The 26,652-nt window shown below is 39.6% G+C and overlaps 1 protein-coding gene across 1 annotated transcript in view; it reads right to left on the bottom strand.

Moving 5' to 3' along the window:
- DENND1B (DENN domain containing 1B) overlaps positions 1-4,782 on the bottom strand; it is a 273,717-nt gene extending 268,935 nt beyond the window's left edge. The window contains exons 1-2 of the mRNA XM_025365141.1: positions 4,357-4,782; positions 2,100-2,164 (exon numbers count right to left, since the gene is read on the bottom strand). Of these exons, the coding sequence (XP_025220926.1) occupies positions 2,100-2,164; positions 4,357-4,373 (82 nt within the window). The 5' untranslated portion in view covers positions 4,374-4,782. The remainder of the gene's footprint in view (positions 1-2,099; positions 2,165-4,356) is intronic.
- Positions 4,783-26,652: the final 21,870 nt, after the last annotated feature.

Here is a 26,652-nt window from a genome sequence, read left to right as displayed (position 1 = left end):
TCTTTTAACAAGATCGCTTTAAAACACATTTAAAATTAGAAAATCCATACTTTCCAAATGAAATTAGCTTGTTGTGTGATATATATATATGTATATGTATAATATATATACACATATGTACGTGTGTGTATATATATACACATATACACTTTTTTTTTTTTTTTAAGACAGAGTCTCACTTGGTCACTCAGGCTGGAGTGTGGTGATGCTATCTCGGCTCACTGCAACCTCCACATCCCCGGTTCAAGTGATTCTCGTGCCTCAGCCTCCCCAGTAGCTGGGATTACAGGCATGGGCCACCATGCCTGCATAATTTTTGTATTTTTAGTAGAGATGGGGTTTCACCATATTGGTCAGGCTGGTCTCGAACTCCTGGCCTCAAATGATCTGTCCACCTCAGTCTCCAAAAGTACTGGGATTACAGGCGTGAGTCACTGTGCCACGCCTTTACAAACAGTATCAGATGAGCATTACTTCACACACCTTCAGTAATGTTGTGGTAGGTATTTTTTAGATTAACTCATACCATAAACACACTATAGAACAGAATTAAACGGAGCTGAAAATATAATGTATCCATTTGAGTATTCATTCTACCTAATATATTCATTCTTCAAAGAGAACCTGGTTGGGCCTCAAAATAATGCAAATGGATAAACTTTACTACATACAGGACAATAAAAGATAACTTCATCAACCAGAAAAGGCTCCCTAAAACCTAGGATCACTCCTTGCCAATGGACAAACCTGACCACAGCTGCAGTTCAAACAGACCAGGAGTACAGTAGTAGGGCTGGTGGAGCCAACAATGTGTGACTTTATACTAAAATTAGCCATGCCCATTTCACCACGACTGGGTTGGGCTTCTCTATTTTAAGGTGTGTAGCTCCAAATTACTTGGGTATGTAATTGCTGGATAGTTTCTGAAGCTAAAAGTGTCAGCAGACTTTCTTCCAAGGCTTCAGGACCGCCAACCAGTCTCCACAAAACCCCTATGCTTAATCATCATGCTATCCAGGGTCTAAGCACACAGCAAGTAAAGACTATACTGTAAGTATCTAGAAAGACATAGCATGCAAGAACACATTAAAAGAAAATAGGTAAGGAAAGATATTCCTTATTCTTGTCTGCTAACTGTGCCCCCTACTACACACAAGCACAACATACAAAACGACAAAAGTGAAGGGAAATGATGAAAATCATGACATTAAACTACTATGCTCTCGTCTTTTCAGGAAATTGTACAGAACTGACAGCTGAAACCCTTCCAAGTAATTTCACAGTATTGTTTACCTCCCTCCAAAAGTGCTGTGCTATTGGAGTAAATTCAGCAGAAGGGGCTACTCAGTCTGCATTCTGCATTCTGAAAACAACAGAAGGGAAGCGGTGTAGCTTCCATTGGTACTAGCAGGAGAATGTGCACTCTAATGTTTAAAAAAATACACTAAATTTCCAAACATAAATGAAATAAAATGAAAAGACATGCCCTTTCACCAAAACTAATGATAACTTTATCAATGAATGGTGAAGTTGAGTTGTAAGTTATATGGGCTTAACAGACACCTGAAATTCAAGCTGCACAGATAACATTCATGATTTTTACAATCCCAGGGCAAAGACTTGACATCTATTTCATTACCAGCAACTTGAGACACTCAATGCAGGATACAAATTTAGTAGTATTATTTTCCTATTACTATCATGTTCCAGTAGCCCACAATATTAACACTTGCTTTGAGAGATTCAATCAATTATTTTAAGAATTAACAGAACAGGCCAGGCACAGTGGCTCACACCTGTAGTCCCAACACTTTGGGAGGGCAAGGTGGGTGGATCACTTGAGCCCAGGAGTTTGAAACTAGCCTGGGTAACATGGTGAAACCCCATCTCCACAAAAAATATACAAAAATTAGCTGAGCATGGTGGTGTGCATTGGTAGCTCCAGCTACTCGGGAGGCTGAGGTGGGAGGATCACTTGAGCCCAGAAAGGAGAGGTTGCGGTGAGCCCCGATCATGCCACTACACAGCCTGAGGAACAGAATGAGATCCTGTCAAAAAAAAGAGACCTTGTCAAACAACAGAACACAGAAGACACATACCTTCATTTTCAGAGGCATGACATTTCACTTTCAACACCAAGTCAAAGGTTCTGTCTGGATTTGCCCTAAAAGGAAAAAGTTTAAATTAATTTCCTATGACAAATGAACATCTCTACGAAATTTGTATTTTAATTCTAAAACTAATCTTATTTTTGACTCAATACATTTAATGTGACTATATTACTACAGTATAGTAGAAATAACAATGCAAGTGTTTTCTCAATTGAGCAATTTAAAAGAGCTGAGACTTAGGAATTCTGAAACTTGGGGCAAAGCATTTAACCTCTGAGACTGTTTTCCCTTACCTATGAGGTGCCTTGTCCACTTCACAGAATAACAGTGAGGATTATAAATCAAATAGCATATGTACAAGTACTTCATAAGTACTAAGTGCTACAAAAATGCAAAGTATTGATTTTATCTTATTGGATCAAATTTAAAAGCCAGAGTGTCCTTAAGTGTCATTATACGCTACCAACAGAGTTTGACACAGGCTCTCAGGTTCTCTCCAAAGGACATGCAATGTAAGTGTAAATGATGAATACATGGTCCCACCTGCCAAGTTCTAGATCACCATAAAACATTTATAATGCTCCATGAATGTGATACGTTGCATATACTTTTCTTGAAATGTATTTACTGTACTTAAGCATATTTAAAGTAGCAAACTATCCCCAACTCTGAGGTTAACAAAATAAAAAGTCTTCGTTTTATCTATTATCTTTGGAGAAACTAGCCATCTGCTTCCATGTTAGATTTCCCCACTAGAAACTGTAAGTTTGCTTTGCTTAATTCAGAAGTGATTGACTTTTTAACTAACTTGCCATATTAGCAAAATTTCAAAGCAACATTGGTTCCATTTCAAAAAGTGAACTGAAATCTACTGAAACACTTTTCCTTCATAACATTGCTGTTCAAATCCCTCGTTCCATCATAAGGTAAAAGATTATGTCTGGTACCACAACGGCCAATGTGTTAATATCTGTTATTCCTGCTAACAAGACCTTAGTGCCTTTGTACATTGGCTGTATTTAATATGTACTTCCTTCAAGAAATGAATGCCAGCTCTGACTTTAAAAAAAAAAAAAAAATCTTTTTTTAAAAGGTATAAGATATGAATCTGGAAACATAGGAAGTGACAAGACATATAAATTAACTTGCAAATATACATTTTCTCAGCCTTCCCACAATTAACGTGTTTCAATGGGAATAATCTGGGCTCAGATGACTTCCTCCCTCTTAAAACAATTAATGTCAAGAAGCATACTATTTTTACTCACTTATCCTGCCCACTATGATGTCAAACACACTGAAGAAAATAATTCTATTACATAATTTCCCTCTTTCCCTAATATTCTTTAGACTCTCTCTTAGGTGTAAAAGTTGAATATTGACTCAGTTTTACTGCTGTGAAATTCAAACGGCCTTTCACAATAACACAAATATACATGGTATTATTTTAAACTTTGTGAGAAGGAGGTAGTAAAGGGTGGGTAAGCGAAGTAAGAAGGAATTCTTTACAAAGTTAAGTTTCAGAAGAAAAATACAGAACTCATGCCTCTAAGATACCTAGAAACATAATCACCTCCGTTATTAAAATTGCTTTTTCCCTAATCTCCTGAAGCAAAATAGTCGTTGATAAATACTCTAGCGCACACATAAAAACACCCTAATTGGATACCGTTCTGCAAGAACCATGCATCTACAGTGCCTACATAAAGAAACACCAGAGACCAATCTAATTTTATAAGCAGAATCACAAGAAAACATCCAAGACAAAACTAACAGACTTAAGAAAAAACCGGTTATATTAATGCTAAGAGAGCACTCGGAATAATAACCTCTTAACCTCAACGCCGACTCCCTCCCGGACACCACACGCACACAGGCAGCCCCAGGAGAGTCACATCTGACACACTCAGGGGAAGCACGAGAACCCCTCAGCGGCGGTGTCAGAGGCCGCCCGGCCTCCCCCTGTCCCCCGAAAGACGGGCGTCGACAAGGCGCTAGTGGCCACTCAGAGAGGAGCCGCGCCAACCCCGCGGGGCCGGCGACGCAGGGCGGGCAGGCTTTGCGGCCTAGCGCCGTCCCGCCGGCCGGCCAGAGGCTTGGGGGCCGAACGGCACCCCCAGTCCGCCCGGCCAACCTCTGCCGCCCTGGGAGCCGGTTGAGCGCGGAGGCGCTGAGGAGCCGAGCTGGCCTGGGAGGGGCAGCCGAGGGACGCCCGCCCCCGACGCGCCCGGGCCCCCCCACTCACTTGATCCTGCAGTCCATGGTTACATGTCGGTGTGGGGCTGTCCGTCCGGCCCCCGCGCGCTGGCCTGGAAGCCCGCAGCCCGGCCGCGCGAGGGTCGCGCCGCCCCCGCCCACGCCGGCGGCCCCACCGGGAAGGAGGCTGCTCACAGCAGCGGCGGCGGCGGGCCCATGTCGGCTGCGCCCCCCGCACTTCCCCGCCTCCCACCCCACCCACCAGAGCCTTTCTGTGACAGCAGCGGCGGCGTGGCCGCCGCCCCCGTCTCCGCCGGTAGCCGCCACCAAAGCTGAGGCCTTTCAGTTCCTGCGACCGGGGCCGCCCGCTGCGGCTCCTGCACCTTCTGCAAATCAGGAAGTCGCCGGGAGGGGGAAGGGGCGCGCGGGGACGCGCCCGGCGGCTTCACCTGGGCCGTGCGGCTCGCAAGTCGGAGACTGTGGAGGAGGCGGGGGCCAGGTCCCCGTGCCCGGGCGGCCAGAGGGTGCAGGGGGAGCGCTAGTGCCTGCCGGTATGGCCCACGTACCGCTTTGCCACCGAGACAGAAAGGCAAGGTGCCCCCTGTGTCCTCAGCATGAACCAACCGGCTTCCTTTCTGGGTCCAGTCCAGATTCCAGGGCGTCGGGGCTGCAACCCCACAAAGGGCTAAGTACCTGGAAAAGTACCTCGACCTGCAGTGTTTCCCACACACGTACACACAGACTTGGGTTCCTTTCATTACATACTGCAAATTCAGAGCTCAAATTGATGCCCCTGGCTCTTGCGTCACTCCAGCTGTGGCCTGGTTACAGCTCTCTGAAATCCAGAGCTACCCCCTCCTGATTCAGGAATGTTCAGACATGTGCACCTGCTGAATAGCCCTGTCAAGTAGCCAAATGGTAGTGCCCCACTTGCCTGCACATGTGGGGGGCAGACATTCCTGTACCACAGACTGCAGTAATAACCAAGGACCAACTTTTGAACACACGTACATAGTCGCAGGCCTCATAGACTGGCAGTTTAGGCGGGTTCAGGGAGGGCACCACTGAATAAGCGTGGGAGGGGCTGATTTACACAGCCCTAAAGCATATGTGAAGCAGGTTACGTGCACTCTCACCCAGTATGTGCCGTAGGTGTGTGATAGATACTTTCATCAACATTTTACAGATGAAGAAACCAGAGAGTAATGGCAAAGCTGGAGTTCACACCAGGTCTATCTGATGCTGATTATTTACTTCTACCTCATATTGCCTGTCTTCCTCCACTGCTGTCTCATATTTAGGATCTACTGAGAAAGGTAGAAAAAGTCTTATGATGGACATTCAAATGATTGTGGAAGGCCAGGCTCTTACACAGAGATCTTCTGGGCAAGGCCTTCTCCCAGCTAACACTGCCACTCTTGACACATAGCCACAGTGTTTCTTCCAGAAGGTGGTTACTTCAGACTTTATTCATGCAGAAGTTAAGATGATGAGAGGAAACCAAATGTGGTATGAATGTAGTGTGAGTCATGAGACATAAAAGTCAGAAAAGGAGTCTCAAGAATTAAAAAACTTAGAGTCAGAGAACCTGAAGTTACACTCAGTTTTACAACCTTAAACTTTCTTACCAAAATTGGGCACTACTTGGTCAACAAAATGAGAAACAGTGTATATCCATGGGTGTATTAGTCAAAAATGAGGACGGGCCATAACTGGGAAACCAAAAAAAAAGTGTCTATCATAAAGTGTTGTCATAGCTTGACTTGGGGTGAGACACTTCAGTTTCTCGGTTCCTACATTTGTAAAACAGGAATTATTACTTGTATATCACATGAGCAGTGTGATGTTCAAGTAAAAAAAGGTGCTACAAATTTGTATTATCTTTTGAGAAATTATTCTATGAATTTCAGTTTCACAATTAGGCAAACTATACTACATAAGTTTTCTTTTCCCAAATAAAGATTTTTCTGCATAAGTGACCATACTCCAAAGCCTTGAAAAAAATTTCGTAAACTAAAAGCCACTTCTGCCCCAAGTGTTACTGAATTTCTCAAACTTCTCGTTTCGTTATAATTAATTCGTTCCAAAGAAAGGAACCCTACTTGGGGTGACCATGTTGAGGACTTTTTAATTTGGTGTGAGGAGATAATACAATTGTTTTCCTCATCCACTGTTGGGATTTTTTTTAAATGACAGTCATACCCTTGCACAGTATAAAATTGTTCTTCATTCCATTTATGTTAAGTATATCGAGGGAAATACTACACATTCACATCCCAAAGCCGATCTTTTCAAGCCAGCTTTTAGGCTGACCGTAATGAAGAGATTTATCTGTTCTGATATTACTGAAGTAAAAGGGATAGAAACATAGGTGTACATGGTTTACTTGCATGAAGTGTTAAAAAAAAATTAGAAAACAAATAGTGTACACTTACCTTGGTAATAGGTTTAATGAAATCAATGGTATAACTTTAGTAATACTCATTTCATATAGAACTTCCTATATGACTGATAGAGAAGTGTACAAAGGGCAAACCTTCAAATTAGTCTTAAATCTTCCCAAGATTATATTTCAGCAATGCTATTTCCTACTCAACAATTAATACTAATAGTTTTCAGGACCATACCAGTCAAAGAACATAGTCTGTATTATTGTCAAAGAACATGGTCTATAAGTTATTAATTTTTTAAATGTTTCAAGACTTAAATGTTGTATGTGGTTTGTAAAGAATATATATTCTGCATCTTTGGGGTACAGTGTTCTAAATATATGTCCATGATCAAATACGATGATTGTGTTGTTAACATCTTCTACTACTGAATTTGCATCTGCTTGACATAATTCGGTTAATGGGAGAGATGAGTTTAAATATCCTAACATGATGGTAGATTTTTCTATTTCAGCCTATAGTTCTTTCAGGTTCTACCTTACACAGTTTGGGGCTGTGTAATAATAGACACATCAGTTTATAATTTCTGTATCTACCTAATAAATACAACCGTTCATCATTATGTTGTTACTTTCTTTACCTCTAATCATATTTTTGCCTTAGATTCTAAACAGCTTTCTTCTGAATAGTATTTGTCTGGGATTAGGATATCTCTTTTCATCCCTTTACATTCAAACTTTCTAAACCATCGTGTTTCAATGTATCTAAAATTTTTAATCTTGATTTTTAATCTAGTCTGATCATCTTTGGCTCTTACATCAAACTTTTAAACAATTTGCATGTATTAAAACTGTTGACAAATTTAGGCTGGGCGCAGTGGCTCACGCCTGTAATCCCATCACTTTGGGAGGCTAAGGCAGGTAGATTAGTTGAGACTAGGAGTTCAAGACCAGCCTGGCCAACTTAGTGAAACCCTGTCTCTGCTAAAAATACAAAAATTAGCTGGGTACGGCGGGTGGTGCAAGCCTGTAGTCCCAGATAATAAGGAGGCTGAGGCTTCAGAATCACTTGAACCTGGGAGGCAGAGGTTGCAGTGAGCCAAGATCATGCCACTGCATTCCAGCCTGGTTGACAGAGTGAGACACTGTCTTAAAAAAAAATAAAAGAGAGAGAGAGAAATGCTGATAAATTTAAATCTATTTCTGCCATCTAATTTTGTACTTCTCGTTTGTTTCTTCTGATCTGTTTTTTTTCTTTCACTTTTGCATTCTTTAGGATTATTATTTATGCTTTCATTTCTGCCCCACCTCTTCTAGTTTGGAAGTTATTTACTCTGTTTCTATTCATTTAGGAGTTATCCTAGAAATTTTAATAGGTACATTTTAACTGATTAAAGCCAGAGTTCACAAGTATATCCACCCTCTCTCAAACAATACAAGAACCTCTAAAACCCCCTTCAAAATTAAAATCCCCTCCAAAAATGCATTATGAATGTTGTTTTATACAGTCCATATTTGTTTAGATTTACTCAGAACTTTACTACTTACTTTGCCCTTCTTTTGTATTTTCATCTTAGATCTTCCATCTAGGATCACTTTCTTTCTGCCTAAAGTTCTTTCCCTTTTTTTTATTCTTTCTTTTTTTTTTTTTTTTTTTTTTTTTTTGAGTTGGAATGCATTTATTTATCCCTCATTCTTGAAAAATATTTTCAATGATGAATTCAAAGTTTACTGTTATTTCTTTCTGCATATTATCAATATCATTACACTGTCTTCTAAGTTCCCTAGTAACAATTGGAACTTTGAAAGTAATCTTAAAATGTCATCTGTTTTTTCTCTCTGACTGCATATATGATTTTTCTTTTTTGTCTTTAGTTTTGTATAGTTTCACTGTGAAGTATCTAGTTGTAGATTTTTATTCATCCATCTTTCATGGTTTCTTTAATTTTCTTGACTCTAGATTGGTGACTTTCATCAGTTCTGGAAAATTCTGGATTCCTTTCTTTCCATTCCTTCTGGGACTCTGATAACACATGTATTTTTCTACCCTCCATGTTTGTCAAACATCTCTTTTATAGTATGTCTCTCTTTTATCTCTCGAGGCTGTATTCTGGAAAATTTCAAAAATATTCTGTTCACTAGTTCTTTCTTCAGCTTTGTCTCATTTTCTGTCAAAGTCATCCATTTAGTTTCTAATTTATGTTATTTTTATTTCTAAAGTTCTGTTTGGTTATTTTCCAAATCTGTATTCTCTTAACTCATTTTTTCAGCCTCTCTTTAATTTATTAAAAACATTTAATATATATAGTTAAAATTCTATTTCTAAACATTCCAATATCTGAAGCATTTGTGGGTCTGCTTCTACTATCTGATCTTTTTTCTACTTGTTCTTACTTATGGTCCCTTGATTTCTTCTGTGTATGTGATTTCTTTTTATGTTATGTGATCCTTAGAACTTTATATATAGAAATTGAGTGACAGCTGAAATGAAAATGAGTTCTCTGGAGAAGATACTAATTTACTGCTGGTAGATGCCTGGGATCACTAGCAATTCAGAACCATAAATACTAAATTCTCAGGTTGAAATTCTTCAGACCATTCATGTGAGACCTGGTTTGTAGCTATGAATCCTCTGGGAAGCTTTTTTACCCTTAACTCTGCTCCATTTTTTGAGACAATTGTCCTTGAATACCTTTGGGGTATCGGCTTTATGAAGAGTATCCTATTGGGTTTCCTACATTAGGAAGGGTCTGAAGCCACGTAACACCATGATAACAGTTCATGGTCTTCCAGTTCATCCAGCTTAGGAAAAACCCTAAAGATGAAGATGAAAGGTGGCTTTTTTTTTTTTTTTTTTTTTTTTTTGAGACGGAGTCTCACTCTGTGGCCAGGCTGGAGTGCAGTGGTGTGATCTTGGCTCACTGCAACCTCCACCTCCTGGGTTCAAGCGATTCTTCTGCCTCAGCCTCCTGAGTAGCTGGGACTACAGGCACCTGCCACCACGCTTAGCTCATTTTTCTATTTTTAGTAGAGACAGGATTTCACCATGTTGGCCAGGATGGTCTCCATCTCTTGACCTCATGTTCCACCCCCATCGGCCTCCCAAAGTGCTGGGATTACAGGGAAAGGTGGCACTCGTGGCTACTTTTATTTGTCCCCCATCCTCCACCCCTAAATATTTCCACTTGATTGCTTGCTCTTTAATGCATTGTAAACTTTTAAAATACTTAATTCTGAATTTTTAGTTGATTTTCATGAAAGTTTTGATCAGACTATAATGAATGATTACTTAGTTCTGACTATAGTGTCACGTAAAATGGACTAATTGCAACTTTTTATCCACCTAATAATGTCCACCTTCCTCAAACCATGTCCAAAAAGTCCCCAACTTATATATCCTTATATATTAACGGTGTAGAGAAACCCAAGTTCAGGGCTTTTAGTGAGCCAACTGCCCTGATTTCCAGTATACTATGACAACTGGAAAGGTAACCCCTGGCTTCCCAACCCCAACCACTTATTCATTGAATCTGTGTAGTAATATGCCTTAGACAGAAGTGAAGAGTTACTAATACCCAGGACTACTAAAGTTGACAGCTCCTTTCCCTTCTGAATATGAAATAATAAACACTATTATAAACTCTAGAATGGTATTTTTAAAAATAATACTATTAATAATGCTTCAGGTTCAATATAACTTTACTAGACTCATAAGCCTCACCAATATATATTAAGATTTTGAGTTCTAAACAATTAACTTAGAAATGAATTTTTGAGGCAAGCATCTCATAAGTTGTAGCCAACATGTATCCAAGTCAGGTATTTCCTAGATTGTAACTCTACACAACCTCTGATTAGTATTCTTAGGTGAAATTTATGAATAGTATCACCACCTTCATTTATTATAGAAGAAAAGTTATGAAGTATTTAACAAATCAAATTTATTGACACTCTTAGGAAACTATCTTTAAATTATTTTATCAGGACCTGCCTTTTAATATTGACTGAGATAGTGTTGCTAAGGAAAACATTCTCCTGGCATGTTGTCCTTTTTATACTTAGCAGCAATATCATGAATTTGAATCTGAAGGTAAAATCTCCCTCAACAAGACATGTGAAATACTTTTAAAATAAAGAGAGATGGAGGTAAGGATTTGGGAGCAATATCTTCCCTGAAAGTATGCCTTTCTGAGTTGTTTCACACCTCAAAGCTTATAGAGTTAGCATTCTATGTTGATTTAAAATCAAATTTAATAAAAACTGTTGTCTTCCAGTTTGTGGACAAAAGAACTCAGATAAATTTTGACATCTTTACTATGAAATCTGAACATATCCAAATATCTCTAACATTCAAGGGGTAAATGATGATATTTGTTTATTTTGCTGTTAAACTTTTAGTAAGAAAATATAGTAAAGTTATCAGAAATAATACAGCACAGCAAAAGATCTTCTTCTGCCTTTTTCAGGTGATTTGCCAAAAATCGTAAATAAATTTTCTTACCTCTGACCAGCTTCTGCGTGTCCTCCCTTATCTTTGTTCCTCAATCTGCCAGACATTGTAGAGCTTAAAATAGTCCTTGGAGTTCAGAACAAAGAATAATTGAAGCAGAGTGTCACCAACAGATGGTAATCAGTGGAGTCAAATTTTCTTCAGAGAGTCTTTGAGGATTCTCATTTGGACCTCAAGAAAGAGTGCTGTGTTTGTGTAACCCTGAGGCATTGCATGGGAAAGAATTTCCCAACCCCACCTACAAGATACTCCACATGAATACAGTCTTCCTTGTATGGCGGCTCTGCTCACACCCATTTAATGCTCTCAGGAGAATGAGTAATCACATCCAATGAGCAATGTTATTAGAATTTACTGGAAGGAAACATAAATGATCATCTAACATGATGATAATAGTTCAACAGAATCAGCAGCCCCTATAAGCAACCTTAGTCCTAATGTAAATAGAGAGATTATCAAAACAAATTGCTATGTGCCAAGTACTGCTTTCCTAAAATATGAGAAAATAACTAGGCAAACATTACATGCATTTGTATATGATCGATTCTAGAAGGGAAAAAATGCAACATTCCAGCAAATAGAACTCAGTCAAATACCAGGTCAAATGGTATAATTCCACAGCAGAAGTTCCTATGAATCATAAACAGAGATTTGAAACTCCAAAACAGATGACAAACTCCCAATCTCTTACTATTGCAAATTATAACAAGATAAAAATGAACAAGGACTGAGAGTTCTTCTGGGCTTCAAAAGTTTGGACATCATCTTTCTCTCTGCTGTTGTTTTTGATGTCACAGACCCAAGTCTTAGGCAAGTAAGACTTGCCCAAAAATGGTCTTATCAGACCATTTTGTAATCTTCTGTGGGAAAGAAAGAACAGCAGAATTGTAGTGCTGTGAAACTGATCAAGGTCTTCTTAGTTTGGTGAGAACTTATATGTTTCCTTGTAAAAAGGATGCAGTCTCACCTGACTTTCTTCATTCACGGTGCACAATTCCAGTAGTTTCTTCCTTTCTTCTTGAGATTGCCAATCAAGACAACTGGACTTGGCTGGAATGGGAAGGAGGATTTTGGACCCATGTTCCTGTCCGTATGCCTGACCATAGGCATGTGACTTACTAAAATTCCTGCATCAGTGTATAGTGACTTCTTTCTGCCTGCTGCACAGCTGTTTCCTGGGCCTTCCCTTCACTTCCCTCTTGGACTGAGTTATGGATCAGGAACATATGACATTAGCGTGTATACTGTGCATAGTAATTATACTGTGTTCTCCCTATGGTTACTTAATAAAACCACCAAATAGGTGCTGCTAATTCGGATTCTGTGATGATGTAGGTACAGCCATTGATTATTACACAACCCATTTATATACCTATCTGATTTTTAATACAAACATGTTGTACTTCCTCTTTAAATAAGCAGGCATTAATTATCACATAATTTATGCAAGAATTCATGAGGAGAGGCTTAATATTAGAATTAGTAGGATGGTTTTAAATCAAGTGGCCTACTAGAAACAACTTACTCCAGCAAACCAGCAGGCTTAACTACTCCCAGTTTGTGGGAAAAAAAAAAAAAAAACTTTAACATTTGAGTCACTATATCACTTCATACACAAAGACTTCATGGACATACCAGAAAGACAAGCCTTACCACATTTGCATTTATTCTTTTTTATAGTTGTTGTGATTTTGCCAAGTGCTTTATGACCATTTTTTATTAGCTAGGCCTCTCAATAGTTCTGTGAGGTATAGATTAGTAGGTAAAACAGGTACTATAAATGATGAAGCAGGAAGCTAACTCTCCAGGGACATTTTATTCCAAGAACGCCTGTGTGGAAGAATGCACTTTCCCATGTCTGCCAGAGGCATCAGGAAATAAAAGTCAGCCTGCATACTACTGAGTCATTTACAAAAGCCGTTTTCTTCATAAAGCACATATGCATCTCTCTTCACTCGCTCACTCTTGGTTTCTCTCTCTCAAATCAAAAGCGAGCAAAGTTCAAGTGAGTCTATATTTCAATTCAGAAGCATTTATTATCATATGTCATCTCCTTTGTTAATATCGTATTTTTTTAAATCCTCAGTCAAGGTGATACCTTGTTGATATATTTAAATATGAATTATAAGCCACACTAAACACTTGTGTAGTCATACCTTTCTTTAAGACTTCTTTGTACAAGTTGCTGGATAAAAAAGGCATTTATGGGCTGGGTATGGTGGCTCATGCCTGTAATCCCAATACTTTGGGAAGCTGAGGTGGGCAGATCACTGGAGGTCAGGAGTTCTAGACCAGCCTGGCCAACATAGTGAAATCCTGTCTCTACTAAAAATATAAAACTTAGCCGGGCACGGTGGCATGGGCCTGTAGTCCCAGCTACTCTGGAGGCTGAGGCAGGAGAATCGCTTGAACCTGGGAAGCGGAGGCTGCAGGAAGAAGAGATTGTGCCACTGCGCTCCAGTCTGGGCAGCAGAGCAAGACTCTGTCTCAACAACAAAAAAAAGGCATTTATGTAAGAAACAGAAAGAGATTTTTTTTTTATTACTTGTTATTACTCTCTCATTTTACAGATAATGAAAGCTAACGTTGAAAGAAATATTCTTAATGAAAGTAGTCTATAGACAAACTCCATCTTTTAGAGAAACGCTTTGTCTAAAAACTGGATTTCATGGTTCCTAAAGACAAAAATAAAAAACTAAAACTAAAATATAATTCTCTATGGACATTTATACAAATTGAAAATAAATCTGTCATGACTCTGTTAATGAACCTATTGATTATTTTTCATTTTATATTCATTTTATTGTGTATTTGTGGTATGATACTTCACTTAACATGCAGTTTTTAACCCTTATGTAAAAAGTATCTATGTAATAGGGTTTGTTCTTCAATGAAGCGTGGGGGTCTAAAGGGAAAAATGCCAATGAAGATAAGCTGTGTACATAGTCAAGATGTATATTATTGAAATGGATGCTAGAACCAGCTGCTAGGGTGGAACTGATTTGGCATTATTTTATGATGGGCTCAATCACTTGCCCTGAATCAGTGTTCAAATCTTATCTTTTTTGGTTTGTCCATTGTGTTTTCTACTTCTTCTCCAAGTTGCCTCCTCTGGTTCTAGACTATGCTACGGAGTTGCCCTTGACTCATCCAGAACTTGCCCTATTCCTTTGAATGAATAAAGCCGTCAAAGATAGCTACCTTTTGTTTTCAGCTATCTCGCATTTTTTTCTGCATGCCTTCACCTCTCCCAGATGACCATATGTGTCTTGGCTCCCAAAGCCAAGGAGCAGTTGATACATATTTTCTACGTGGTTATAAAACCAATAATACTCTTTCGTAAAGTTTGGCTTCTTTGCCTAAACTAGTATTATTTTTATCACTACAGACCATATAGTTTCTGCCCTCATGGAGATTATAGTCTAGTTAATAAAGACCAAATATAAGCATGCAAATATAAAAATAATAAAATCTCTGATAGTAATGAGTGCTAAAACAAAAAGAAACAGAATAATGAGATAGAGTGATGGGCAAAAGACTATTTTAGCTAAGATAGACAAAGCAGGCCTCTCTACGATGAAGATATTTGAACTGCATCTGGAATGACAAGAAGACAGCAGTTGTGTAAGGATTCAGGGAATAAGGCTTCCTGGCAAAGGGAACAGATTAATCCAAGTCCCTGAGGCTGAAACAAGCTTGGTACATTTAAGGAAAGCTAGAGTGACAGGTAAGGATAGTAGGAGATAAGGCCAGAGAGGTAGGCAGAGGCTAGATTGTGAAGAGTTTTTGCAAGCCATGGTGAAGATTCGATTTTATTCTACTTGCTATAGGAAACTACTAGAAGGAAATAATCATGGGGCAAAGTAGGGGTCTAAGGGAGACTATGAGGCTGCTGCTGTGTAATTCAGGAGAAATAATAATGTTCCAGATTATAGTTGCAGTGCAAGCGATAAGAAGTAGACAGATTTCAAATACATTTAGCAATATAGCCACCGGAATTACCAATAGGTTGGATGTGGATAGAAGAAGGTGACTATTAGCTTTTGGGCCATTTGATAAGGAATAGAGGTGTGGATAGATGTGTGGGTATGGGATGAGAAAGGAACCAAAAGTTCTACTTTAAGTATTGAAAGGTTGAGATGCCTATTAGACACCAAAGTAAAGATGTGCCATAGACAGCCTCAGGGATTTGGATTAACCTGTTCCCTTTGCCAGGAAGCCTTATTCCCTGTCTTTAGCATTAAAAGGTTGAGATGCCATTAGACACCAAAGTAAAGATGTGTCCAAGACAGTTGTCACTCAGGGAAATCACTCTGCATCTTCCATCCTATGAACCTCAGCTAATAGCATTATAATTTCCAGGCATGTAGGAAGACAACTGAAGTTTCTGAGGCATGTTTTTGGCTTACTGGTACACTGAGAGCACATTGATTGGTAAGGCTTTCCAGACTCAGGTTATCAGAAAGACAGATGAAATTTTCAGACTTTATCCTCTTCCCTGGGCTTTCTTTAATGATTCATTGCCCCCAGGAGACCCTATGCAAAAGTGAAAGATAGAGTTGCATTATTTTGGTAATATATACCAGAAAGCTTAAAACACATAGCAATAAAAGCATTCATAAATTCAACCAAAAGAAGAGGAAAGGAGTGTCCTTGCACTCACCATGGAGGCATTAAGATGCTCTCTGATTGTCTCACATTCTGTGACACTAAATGAAGGGCACTACGGGGGTTATGGGGGCAGGTGGGTGCTTGGCAGCTTAATAAAGCTTGGATAGGATCTATAGAATCACTAAAATGACTTGTAAGAGCACCCCAACATACCCTGAAATCAGGCCTTAAGTCCTGTAAACATAAGGGTAGAAGTCCCCCAAGCCAGACACACACACTGCAATGTGCACCTCTGGTTATAAACAGTTCCTATAAGAAGCACAGAGTAAATTAGCCATTGTTGACTCACTCTGCCCTGGGCTGTTCAGTCAGATTCAGGCATGTGCTAATTAGTATGATAGGACAGAAGCTTCTTGAGCTGAGATCTTCCGTTTAGATCCTCCATTTAGTTTGCTTGGCAAGCACAGAATCAAGTTCAAGTGGTAAATTTAAAAACACAATATTAAGTGCTACCAAATACTAAGGCCAGCACAGGTGAAACTCAAATCATCAGGACAGAAGGCAGAAATATTTCTATGGAAACTTTACTGTGTCCCTACTCCCATCTTTTAACAAAGAAATTTTTTAAAAAAGTGAAATAACAATAAAATGTCAAAAAGTCTCTAATAATTAAATTATTCCTATGTGTTACCACACTACCTTATGCTACAATGCCCCTAGAAACCCCTCACAGCAAAGGCCCTCAAATGAATTTACATCTATTGTGTCCCCAAAATTTAATCACTCTAGAACCTAAATATACACAGATCTGGCTGTTTTATCCCCCAAATACTGGGCTCCCTAATTTCACAGAGTAGCCAGAAAGTTTGCAAATAAAGAATATAATGGAGAGTGACATCAGCAAGATGATAGAAAAGGACTTTCCAGGGTTTATCCCCTTATAGAAATATCAATTTGAACAGCCATCATACAAGAAAATACCTTCGCAAGAACTAAGGTGAGAGATTATGGCATCTGGGTGAAGCATGGAAATAAGATGCATTGAAGAGGGTAGGAAGGACAGTTCATATTACACCCTTCCCCAAGCTCGGATAGAGCAGCTCGGAGACAGAGATACCCTTCACATGAGGGAAGGAGAGTGAACTGAGCACCCAACTTTGCTGCACATCCCAGCACCAGGCCCACCTCAGTGAACCCCAGTGGGAGACTAGACCAAGCCACCAGCCTGGTACCCGCAGACCTGGGCTCCAGGCCCACTCCAGCATCAGGCTGGCCTCCACTGTCACAGGTTCCAAGACAGCCCTAGGTTCTAACAGCACAGCCCCTGCTGTCCCAAGCTCCAGGCTCCAGGCCTACCCACCCCAGCTCCAGGCCAGCTTCTGCAGACTCAAGCTTCAGAACTTCCCTGCAGATATAATCTTCCAGCCTCTAGTTCGGCCTCCAGTCAGGCTCCAGGCTCATGCAGGCTAGGCCAGTACCTGGAGCACCAGATTTCATGCCTGCCTCAGGTTCCAGACCAGCCCAGGGCCAGGTTGGCCCACACAGCCCCAGGCTTTAGGTAAGCCCCCTGGCCTCAGGCCCAAGGCCAGCACCCACTGATACAGGATCCAGGCTTGCCCAATACCAGGCCAGTCCCTGCAGCCCCATCTTCCAAGCTGGCCGCTATAGCCCTATACTACAGCATACCAATGGTCCAGGCTCTCCAAGTATACCCTAGTACTGGGCTAGCCCCACAGACTCAGGATCCAGGACTGCCCCAATGGATCCAAGTTCCAGTCCAGCTCCCATTACCCAGCATCCTGGCCAGATCTTGCACCTAACCTCAAGGCCAGCACCCAAACACCCAGACTCCAGGCTGGCCCCATAGCCCCAGGCTTCAGGTCAGCCCCCATGGCTTCAGGCATGAGGCCACTATCCACAATCCTAGGCTCCTACCCAGTCTCCACAAACCCAGGCTCTACACGTGCCCCAGCACTAGGCCAGCCCCACGCTCCACGCTGGTCCTTGTGGTACTAGGTTCCAGTAGACCTATGGTCCAGGCCCGCTCCGGGAGACTCGGGATCCAGGCCCACCAGTATGGTACCCTGGTGCTAGACCAGTCCCTGTAAACTGAGACTCCAGGACCACCTCTGCAGATCTATTTTCCAAGCCAGCCCCTATGGACCTAAGACCCAGGCATGCCTTAGCACCAGATAGGTTTCTTTGGACTCAGGCTGCAGGACCATCCCAGTGGACCCAGATGCCAGGCCAATCCCAATGCCTGAATGACCCCTGTGGACTCAGGCTTAAGGCTCGCCCCAGCACCAGGTTAACTCCTATAGACCCAGGCTTCAGGCTAGGTCACACAGACATGGGCTCCAGGCCTGCATGCACAGACCTAGACTCTAGGTACACTCCCATGGACCCAATCAACAGGTTCCACCCCAGTGAATTCAAGTGCTAGGCCCAACTCCACGGACCTGGTGCCAGGCCCACCTACCTGCTAACCCAGGCACTAGGCCATCCTGCCCAAGTATGAACAGCAAGCCTACCCACAAACCATACCAGACAGCTTCCCAAGAATTTCTGCATAGGCTGACTGGTGATGGGCTTTTCCCAAACCAAGTCAGTTTGCAAAGACTGGAATATATCTCTACTTCAAATGTGCAGACATTAACAGCCACAAAGATCAAGCACCATCAAGGAAATATGACACCACCAAAGGAACAAATTAAAGCACGAGTAACCAACCAGAAAGAAATGGCAATTTATGAACTCTTTGACAAAGAATTCAAAATAAGTGTTTTAAGGAAGCTCAGTAACTTTTAAGGTGTATAGCATAGTGCTTTATTATACATATACATTGTAAAATAATCACAAAAATCACACTAAATAACATATCCATCGGTTCAAACATTTGGGTTTGTGTGTGTATCATATGTATACTTAAGATCTATTTTCTTCTCTTAGCAAATGTAAAGTATACATCACAGTATTATTAACAATAATCACCATGATATACATTAAATCCCTAGAATTAAGTTTGTTCTCTTGAACCAACATCTCTCCATTTCTCCCACGCTTCAAACTTTGGTAACAATCCTTTCACTCTCTGTTTATACGAGTTCAAATTTCTTAGATTCCACATATATGTGGGATCATGCAATGTATGTTTTTCTGTGTCTAGTTTATTTCATTTAACATAATATGCTGCAGGTTCATTCATGTTATTGCAAATGGCAGAAATTCCTTAAGGCTAAATAATATCGCATTGTATGTAAATACATGACTTTTTTTTAATTTTTATTTTTTGAGACAGGGTCTGGCTTTGTTGCCCAGGCTGGAATACAGTGTTTTGATCTTGGCTCACTGCAACCTCTGCCTCCCGGGAACAAGCGATTCTTCCATGTCAATCTTCTGAGTAACCGGGACTACAGGCAAGTGCCTGGCTAATTTTTGTTTGTTTGTTTGTTTGTTTTGTAGAGACAGAGTTTCACCATGCTGCCCAGGCTGGTCTTGAACTCCTGAGCGCAAGTGATCTGCCCACCTCAGCCTCCCACAGTGCTGGGATTACAGGCATGAGCCACCACACCCAACTGACATTTTTTTTTATCCATTCATCCACTGATGGACACATAGATTGGCTATTGTGAACAATGCTGGAATGAACATGGAAGTGCGAACATCTCTTTGACATAATGATTTCATTTTCTTTGAATATATATCCAGGGGTGGAATTGTCAAATCATATGGTAGTTCTAATTTTTATTTTTTGAGGAAACTTCACACTGTTTTTCACAATGGCTATACCAATGTAAAATCCCCCCTCCCCAATAGTGTACAAGGATTCCCTTTTCTCCACATTTTCACCAATACTTGTAATCTTCTGTCTTTTTGATAACAGCCATCCTAACAGGTGTGAAGTGACACCTCATATTGGTTTTGATTTGTATTTCTCTGTTGATTAGTGATGTTGAACACTTTCTCATACACTTTTTGGTCATTTATAAAAGTATAGTTTTGTATGTGGTAGAATTATGTTCTTATCAGCTTAAAATATACTTTTTTTAAACTATGAGATATTTATGTAATCCTCATGGTAACCACAAAGAAAAAAGCTGTAGTAGATACACGGAAGACAAATATAAAGGAATCAAAGCATACCATTGGGGAAAATCATTAAGTTACAAAGGAAGACAGTAAGAGGAGGAAAAGAAAAGCAAAGCAATACAAAAGCAACTAACAAAAATGCCAATAGCAAATTCTTACCTATCAACAATTATTTTAAATATAAGTGAATTAAATTATCTAATCAAAGATATATAATTGCTGAATAGATTATTAAAAACTATATCTGACAATATGCTGCCTATACAAGACTCACTTAAGCTTTAAGGACACATATACACTGAAAGTGATGGAGTGAAAGAAAATACTTTATGCAAATGATAACCAAAAGAGAGCATGAGTGTCTACAATTATACCAGACAATATAGACTTTGGCCGGGTGCAGTGGCTCACGCCTATCATCCCAGCTACTCAGGAGGCTGAGGTAGGAGAATCGCTTGAACCTGGGAGGCGGAAGTTGCGGTGAGCCGAAATCGCACTATTGCACTCGGGCCTAAGCAACAACAGCGAAACTCTGTCTCAAAAAAAAAAAAAAAAAAGAAAAGAAAAAAGACATTAAGCAGAAAACTGTAATGAGACACAAAGAAAGTCATTACATAACGATAAAGGAATCAATTCTTTAAGAGAACATACCAGTTGTAAATACATATGTGCCCAATATCAGAGCACCTAAATACATATAGTAATTAACAGAACTAAAGGGAGAAACAAAGAGCAATATAGTTGTAGTAAGGGATTTCAATATCTCACTTTCCACAATGGATAGAACATCCATACCAAAAAATAAAAATAAAAAATCAATAAGGAAAGAGTGGACGTTAATAACACTGTATACCAAATGGACCTAACAGATACATATAGAACATTGTATTCAACAGTAGCAGAATACACATTCATTTCAAGTGCACATGAAATATTATCTAGCATAAATCATATGATAGATTACAAAACAGGTTTCAGCAAATTTGAGAAGACTGAAATGATATCAAGTATCTTTCCTGACCACAATGGTATAAAACTAGAAATCAATAGCATAGAAAATTGGAAAATTTACAAATATGTGACCATTAACACATGCTGAAAAGTCAAAGAGGAAATGAAAATAAATTTTAATTGTATTTATTTATTCATTCATTCATTTATTGTAACTTTTATTTTAGGTTTAGGGGTACATGTGCAGGTTGGTTGTACAGGTAAATGGCATGTTACAGGGGTGTGGGGTAAAAATTTTATTTCACTACCCAGGTAATAAACATAGTACCCAATAGGTGTTTTTCTCTCCTCCAATCCTCTGCTCTCAAGTAGTCCCCAGTGTCTGTTGTTCCCCTCTTAGTGTCCATGTGTTCTCGTTATATTGCTCCCACTTACAAGTAAGAGGATGCAATATTTGGTTTTCTGTTCCTGTGTTAGTTTGCTTAGGATAATGGCCTCCAGCTCCACCCATGTTGCTTCAAAGAACATTATCTCATTCTTTTTTATGACTGTGTAGTATTCCATGGTGTATTTGGAACACATTTTGTTTACTCAATCCACTGTTGATGGTTATTTAGGTTGATTCCATGTATTTGCTGTTGTGAAAAGTGCTGCAATCAACATATGTATGCATGTATTCCATAGTAGAACAATTTATATTATTTTGGGTATATACCCAGTAGCAGAATTGCTGGATAGAATGGTAATTCTATTTTAAGTTTTTTGAGGATTTGCCACTGTTGTTTACAATGGCTGAACTAATTCATACTCCCACCAGCAGTTGATAAGCATTCCCTTTTCTCTGTAATCATGCCAGCATCTATAATTTTTCTTTTACTTTTCAATAATAGCCATTCTGACTGGTGTGAGATGATATTGTGGTTTTGATTTGTACTTCTCTAATAATTAGTAATATTGAGCATTTTTTCATATGCTTCTTGGCCACATATATGGATTCTTCTGAAAAGTGTCTGTTGGCCAACCACAGTGACTTATACTTATAATCTCAGCATTTTGCAGGGCTGAGGCAGGTGGATCATTTGACCTCAGAAGTTTGAGATGAGCCTGCGCAACATGGCAAAACATCTCCACCAAAATTACAAAAATTAGTTCAGTGTGGTGGCATGTGCCTGTGATTGCAGCTACTCTGGAGGCTGAGATGAGAGGATGGTTTGAGCCCAGGAGGTGATTTCAGTGAGCCAAGATTGTACCACGGCACTCCAGCCTGGGAAACAGAGCAAGAGCTTGTCTAAAAAAAAAAAAAAAAAAAAAAAAAGAGAGAGAGAGAGAGAGCGACAGAGACTGAGACAAAGGCAGAGAAAGAGACAGAGACAGAGAAAAAAGTGTCTGTTCATCTTCTTTGCTCACTTCTAATGGGGTTGTTTTTTGCTTACAAATTTGTTTAAGTTCCTTATAGATTCTGGATATTAGACCTTTGCTGGATGCATAGTTGGCAAATACTTTCTCCCATTCTGTAGGCTATTTACTTTGTTGATAGTTTCTTTTGCTGTGCAGAAGCTCTTTAGTTTAATTAGATCCCATTTGTCAATTTTTCTATTTGTTGCAATTGCTTTTGGTATCTTCATCATGAAATCTTTACCTGTACCTATGTCCAGAATGGTATTTCCTAGGTTATTTTCCAGGGTTTTTATAGTTTTACATTTTATATTTAAGTATTTAATAGATTTTATTTTATTTAATTAATTAATTAATTAATTTTTTTAGACGGAGTCTCATACTATGGCCCTGGCTGGAGTGCAATGGCGTGATCTCAGCTCACTGCAACCTCCACCTCCCAGGGTTCAGGTGATTCTCTTGCCTCAGCCTCCAGAGTAGCTGGGATTACAGGTGCCCGCCACCATGCCTGGCTAAATTTTTGTATTTTTAGTAGAGACAGGGTTTCACTATGTTGCCAGGCTGGTATCAAACCCCTGACCTTGTGATCTGCCTGCCTTGGCCTCCCAAAATGCTGGGATTACAGGCATGAGCTACCATGCCTGGCCTAATCCATCTTAAGTTGATTTTTGTATATGGTGTAAGGAAGGGGTCAAGTCTTGATCTTCTGCATATGGCTAGCCAGTTATCCCAGCACCAATTATTTAACAGGGAGTCCTTTTCCATTGCTTCTTTTTGTCAGCTTTGTTGAAGATCACATGTTCGTTGGTATGCAGCCTTATTTCTGGGCCCTCTATTCTGTTCCATTAGCCCAAAAGATTAAGGAATTTTGCATCAGTGTTCATCAAAGATATTGGCCGTACGTTTTTATTTTTGTTGTTGCTTTTCTTTCTGGTTTTGGCATCAGGATGATGCTGGCCTTGTAGAATGGGTTAGAGAGGAGTCCTTCCTCTTCAATTTTTTTGGAATAGTTTCAGTAGGAATGGTACCAGCTCCTCTTTATATATCTGATAGAATTCAGCCATGAAATCTGGTCCTGGACTTTTTTTAGTTGGTATGTGTTTTATTACTGATTCAATTTTTGAAGTCTGTATTGGTCTGTTTTGGAATTCAGTTTCTTCCTGGATCAGTCTTGGGAGGTTGTATGTGTCCAGGAATGTATGCATTTCTTCTAGATTTTCTAGTTTGTGTGCATAGAGGTTTTCAGAGTGGTCTCTGATGGTTATTTGAATTTCTGTGGGGTTGGTAGAAATGTCCTCTTTGTCATTTCTAATTGTGTTTATTTGAGTCTTCTTTTTTTTTTTTCTTTATTAGTGTAGCTAGTGGTCTTTTTAATTTTTTCAAAAAAGTAACTCTTGGATTTGTTTATCTTTTGTATGGTATTTTTGTGTCTTAATTTCCTTCAGTTCAGCTTTGCATTTCGCTATTTCTTGTCTTATGCTAGCTTTGGATTTCATTTGCTCTTGCTTTTCTAGTTGTTCTAGTTTTGATGTTTAGTTGTTAATTTGGGATCTTTATAACTTTTTGATGTGGGAATTTAGTGCTATAAACTTCCCTCCAAACACTGCCATAGCTGTGTCCCAGTGATTCTGATATGCTGTATCTTTGTTCTCATCAGTTTCCAAGAATTTCTTGACTTCTGCCTTAATTATTTATCCAAAAGTCATTCCAGTGCAAGTTGTTTAATTTCCATGTAATTGTGTGGTTTAGAGTGATTTTCTCAGTATTGATTTCTGTTTTTTGCCATGGTCCAAGAGTGTGGTTGGTGTGATTTGGGATATTTTTGAATTTGATGAGTATTGTTTTATGTCTGATTGTGTGGTTGATTTTAGAGTATGTGCCATTTGGCAATGAGAAGAAAGTGTATTCTGTTGGTTAGGGGTGGAGAATTTTGTAAATGTCTTTTAGGTCCATTTGGTCAAGTGTTGAGTTCAGGTACTGGATATCTTGGTTAATTTTCTGACTCAATGATCTGTCTAATACTGTCAGTGGGATGTTGAAATCTCCCACTATTATTGCTTAGGAAACCAAGTTTCTTCATAGGTCTCTAAGAGCCTGCTTTATGAATCTGGGTTCTTCTATGTTGGGTGCATATATTTAGAATAGTTAGATCTTCTTGCTGAATTGAACCTTTTACCATTATGTAATGTCCTTCTTTGTCTTTTTTGATCTTTCATGGTTTAAAGTCTGTTTGGTCTGAAATTTGGATTGCAACCCTTGCTTTTTTCTGTTTTCCATTTTCTTGACAGATTTTTCTCCATCCCTTTAATTTGAGCCTATGTGTGTAACTGCATGTGAGATGGGTGTCTTGAAGACAGCATACCATTGGGTCCTGCTTCTTATCCAGTTTGGCACTCTATGCCTTTTGGTTTTTCCCTGAAATAGCCCTCAGGAGAGCCTAAGAACACGTGTGCATCACTCTGTCTTTTAATTGGGGCATTTAGCCCATTCACATTCAAGATCAGTGTTGATATGTGTTATTCGCTATTTATTGTGCAGCTTTGTTTGTATGGTTGCCTTAGAGTGTCACTCGTCTATATACCTGTGTTTTTGTAGTTGCTAGTAATGGTCTTTCCTTTCCATATTTAGTGTTCTTTTAATGACCTCTTCTTTAATACATATCTCATGGTAATGAATTCTCTCAGCATTTGCTTGTCTGAAAAGGATCTTATTTCTTCTTCACTTATGAAATTTAGTTTGGCTGGATATGAAATTCTTGGCTGGAAATTTTTTTCCTTAACAATGCTGAATATAGGTCCCCAATCTCTTCTAGGTTGTAGGGTTTCTACTGAAAGATCCACTGCCAGTCTAAAGGGGTTCCCTTTGTAGGTGATTTGTCCCTTCTTTCTAGCTGCCTTTGACATTTTTTCTTTCATTTTGACCTTGGAGGAGCTGATGATTATGTGTCTTGAGGATGGTCTTCTTGTATCATATTTTGCAGGTGTTCTCTGCATTTCCTGAATTTGACTGCTGGCCTCTATAGCAAGGTTGGGGAAGTATTCATGGATGATATCCTGAAATGTATTTCTAAGTTGCTTGTTTTCTCCCCATCTTTTTCAGCAATGCCAATCATTAATATATTTGGTCTCTTTCCATTATCCCATATTTCTTGGAGATTTTGTTTGTTCCTTTTCATTCTTTTTTAAAAAATTTCTATATGACTGAGTTGTTTCAGAGAGTCATTCCTCAAGTTCTGAAATCCTTTTCCTTGCTTGGCATATTCTGCTGTTAATATTTGTGATTAAACTATGAAATTTGTATAGTGTGTTTTTTTAGCTCTATCAGATCAGTTTCATTTTTTTATGATGGTTATTTTGTCTCTCAGCTCCTATATGGTTTTATTGTGATTCTTAGATTCCTTGGATTGGGTTTTGACATTCTCCTGAATCTTGATGATCTTCATTACTATTCATATTCTGAATTCTGTTTCTGTCATTTCTGTCATTTCAGTCCAGTTAAGAATCCCTGCTGGGGAACTAGTGCAATCATTTGGAGGAAAGAAGACACTCTGACTTTCTGAATTGCCAGAATTATTGCACAGGTTCTTTCTCATCGGTGTGGGCTGATGTTTCTTTAACTATGGTGTAAATTGAGTACCGTCAGTAGACTTCTTTTCTGGATGTTTTCAGAAAGTCTAGGCTTTGTGCTGGGTCTTTATTTGTAGCTGAATTATTATCCTTGGTTTAACAGGGGGGTTATATTAGCAAAGTATTTTTAGTGTTGAAGTTTTGGGCTATGATCCAGTAGGTGACACTTAAGCATAATGGCCAGTAGGTAGGCTCTAACTCAGTCATATGGCTCCTCTGTATTTCCTCATGATTGCGGCCATGCTCCCTCTCAATCCTCTGAAATTGTTCCTCTCCCACTTGAGTGCTGGATGCAGATCTTGGGTTAGCCCTCCCAAGGCTGTACACTGCAGTTCTGGGGTGAACTCAGGTTTTATGTTCCCTCCCAGCTTGGAAGCAGCAGGGGAAGGGACCTTAGCAGTGGTTATGGCAGATGGTCTTTCACTTGTCTCTTGGGGCTCCACCCCAGAGAGATGCAGAGCTGCTGTGGGGAAAAGAAAGAGAGATCAGACTGTTACTGTGTCTATATAGAAAGAAGTAGACATAAGAGACTCCATTTTGTTCTGCATTTGAGATGCTGTTAATCTGTGACCTTACCCCCAACCTTGTCCTTGCAAGAGACATGTGCTGTGGTGACTCAAGGTTTAACGGATTTTGGGCTGTGCAGGGTGTGCTTTGTTAAACAAGTGCCTGAAGGCAGCTTGCTGGTTAAAAGTCATCACCATTCTCTTAATCTCAAGTACCCAGGGACACGTACACTGCCAAAGGTCGCAGGGACCTCTGCCTAGGAAAGCT

This window comes from Theropithecus gelada, chromosome 1 (assembly GCF_003255815.1).
Source record: "Theropithecus gelada isolate Dixy chromosome 1, Tgel_1.0, whole genome shotgun sequence".
Taxonomy (NCBI): Eukaryota; Metazoa; Chordata; class Mammalia; order Primates; family Cercopithecidae; genus Theropithecus; species Theropithecus gelada.
The sequence above is the reverse complement of the archived record's forward strand: the minus strand, read 5'-3'. Positions and strand labels throughout refer to the sequence as shown.